The sequence below is a fragment of the Triticum dicoccoides genome, chromosome 2B (genome assembly GCF_002162155.2).
Source record: "Triticum dicoccoides isolate Atlit2015 ecotype Zavitan chromosome 2B, WEW_v2.0, whole genome shotgun sequence".
NCBI classification, from domain to species: Eukaryota; Viridiplantae; Streptophyta; class Magnoliopsida; order Poales; family Poaceae; genus Triticum; species Triticum dicoccoides.
This window is the reverse complement of record NC_041383.1, coordinates 473078757-473081709: the sequence shown is the minus strand read 5'-3', so window position 1 is coordinate 473081709 and position 2953 is coordinate 473078757. Positions and strand designations below refer to the sequence as shown.

The 2953-nt window shown below is 42.6% G+C and overlaps 1 protein-coding gene across 3 annotated transcripts in view; it reads right to left on the bottom strand.

The window, feature by feature from the left end:
- Positions 1 to 745: 745 nt before the first annotated feature.
- LOC119364310 (DNA-directed RNA polymerases II, IV and V subunit 12) overlaps positions 746 to 2953 on the bottom strand; it is an 11362-nt gene continuing 9154 nt past the window's right edge. For 2 of the 3 annotated variants that reach the window (XR_005174822.1, XM_037629764.1), the window contains one exon: positions 746 to 1163. Coding sequence is in view for 1 of the 3 variants with exons in the window: in XM_037629764.1 (XP_037485661.1) it covers positions 1141 to 1163 (23 nt within the window). In the remaining 2 variants the exon portion in view is untranslated. The remainder of the gene's footprint in view (positions 1164 to 2953) is intronic. The other variant, XR_005174821.1, reaches the window with a different exon arrangement.

Below are 2953 nucleotides of genomic sequence, written 5' to 3'. Positions count from 1 at the left end.
AGGAGGACATCATTGATTTTTTTTTTTACCTTATTCCAAACCTAGGGAGTGATGAAACCTCATTTGGTGACGTGCAAACACCAACTCTCATTTAGTAGTAGAAATTTGGGCGACGCTTTGCGCAGTTGACCGGCAACGCTGATTAACATCAGTGGTGGGCGTGTGAAGGTGTGGAGATTCAGTCAGGGCCAAATTTGGGAACCCATTTTCTGTCTATGTTTTGCCTAGGTGGTCTTCAACGGTGTCATCCGGGTGAGTGGACAGCGCCGCTTTGTGTTTCCATCTTCGTTAGGCGAAGCATGGTGGTGTTTGGTTTCATCAGAAAGTTAGAGAGGTTAGGCCTCCCTCAGTTCTTTCTTGATGGATCGGGTATGATTGTCCAACCCTACTCGTTGCTTCTTCTCTGGGACAGCAATCTAGTCCTGAGTTAACAGCCGTTGTGTCTTTGTGTCAACAATGTAATCCTTGCTCTGATGGTGCTCCAGAGATCAAGAGGCGGCATCAGGCTTTGCTCACAGTGACCAAGAGAACGACAGCGTCAATATGCCCAAAGATCTATGTGTTATTTTCTAATTTTATAAGGATATTCTTGTAAGGGTTGGACAGTTGTAATATACTCATCACCTGAAACATATTCTCTACTATGCGCCAGGCATACCCCCCAAATATGACAATGACGTAATGGAAAGAGGTTCCTTAATTGCACAAAACATTACAAAGCTCAGTTTAGCACAATTAAAGAGCATGGCAGGAGAATTAAGGTACTACCTTCATAACTAAATATAAGACATTTTTACAGTTCAATTTTAACTACAAAAACGTCTTAAAATAGTTACAGAGGTAGTAATAACGATACAGGCAGCAAATAACAGCCAGAGCCTGCGTGCAACCAACAGGGCACCTTATTCCTGGCGACAACAATAATAACCATTTTTTAAAATCTAGCTTTCAAAGATGCATAATCTCAATCCTCAAATGTCTAAAATCTCAATACAGGTTTGACAAGTTTTTACCACTTCAAGCCAAAGTCCAATGGAAAGATTACTACCTATGAGCGAGTACTGCCTAATACATTTCTCCATTGTAGTAGCTTTGTCTCAGGGCACACACTTAACAGTTAATGATGTTTGTTCCTTGTCTTCAGCGAGCTTCATATTGAACAACTGCCCAAGGAGACAGTTCATGAGAAATTGCACACAGACACAGCATGCAAAGAAAAGATCATATGTTGCCAAAAAAATAATGAGTTTGAGCTGAATTAAAAATCTAATATCCAGTGGCATCATCAAGCAACCACAAGAGCAAAAGATCATCAAAACAAAAACTACAGTATAAGATCAGGTACCAGCTTTGAACCTAAAACCAACCAATTTGTAACAACCACTTTGCAATCAAACATCACTAGGCCTCACTGAAGTAGCAAGATCGGCCATATCCCTCAATATAGGTAGGTGCGCCAGGTGGCTGCATCCTGAGGACGAGGAAGGTAAAGTGCATTGTTGCAACATAGCTATGTGACATGTACCGGGTTATCGTCATTTAATACAAGTCACTGACTGCAACATGATTGGTTTTGAAGACACAAAAGAGAGTTAAAGAAACAAGTGTACCTCTACAAACAAACAAATAAAAATATTGTACTACAACATAAACTCTAGTCGATGCCTACCTCGCCTTTGTTTAAAAAATATAATACAAAAACGAATGAAAAAGAAACAATATGAACTGATGTGTTAAATCAAGACAGAAATTAAATATACATGATCCTGTGTATTTCCCAGAATGTGGCAGTTGAGCTTAAAAGCATAACATATGAAAGAAATGAGTATAAATGTCGAAATTTACAATCTGATAGGAACAATGGTGCTAATAAAGTAATAAGAACTGTTGACAAAGTCAGATATGTTGGTCGATGATTCTAGTGGTTCCTAAACCATAAATTTACAAAGATCCTTGCTTCGCTTTACAACCAGGGCGGGTCTCACTGCCCGGCCAATGCGCAGGACGCATGATCTACAATCAACAATTGAGAGAGCAACCAAGAACAGAAGAACCATGAAACAAACCCACCCCTCTACTAAACTGGGTTGAAAGGCCTGTATGCCTAATCCTAAAAAGCACGGACACAGCTGAAACTGCCGAATCAGCGTTCTAGAACGGCGGGACACAGCCGGGATACACGTATTTGTCATGAATAAGACCACCAGTTTCAAGAAGGGCAAAGCCAAAAAGGGCAAGGGCGCCGATAGGATCGACACCCAAGAAAAGCCTAAGGTGGCGCCACTAAGGATACGGCTCGGATACTTAGGGGCCACGCTGGGGACTCGGGAGGCCCAATAATGGGCTCAGCGCCGATACGAACCCTAATTTTTCAGGCTATTTGACCGCGAACGCCACAAAGGGGCTCGACCTCAAACCTACTCGAGGCTCCAGCTAACGCGCCACCGCCACCGCCTGGTCGAGCAGTTTCCCAGCCCGGCAAGGTGGCAACCTCTTCTCCCAAAGGCAACCACACTCGAGCATGTAACCATCTCTTTGGGTGAAACTAAATTTCAATGTTTTTAACAAAATAATCATGCCGCGATATCCTATCTAGTACTATTCTATGAAACTGAATTTCAATGTTCTAGATGCATATCATAGCATGTTTTTCTACATGTAATTGCATAGTTAAAAAAAATTGTATGAGATGGTAGTTAGGGAACTATGTTCACTGGCTCGACTAGATCAAGATGAACATATCAACAGCACAATGCACAAGGAATTCATAACCTATCAGATAAGTGCAAACAAAGCAATGGCGCCAAACCGCAACATGATAAATTAAGAGGTTAAAAACAGATCAAGAGACTGGAAGAAGATGATGGAGAGCGCTCCCCACCCGCCCCGCTCCTCCTAGCTCCCCCGCCCGCTTCGTCCCAGCCGCCGGTGAATCCCCGCCGGTAGACCTCCC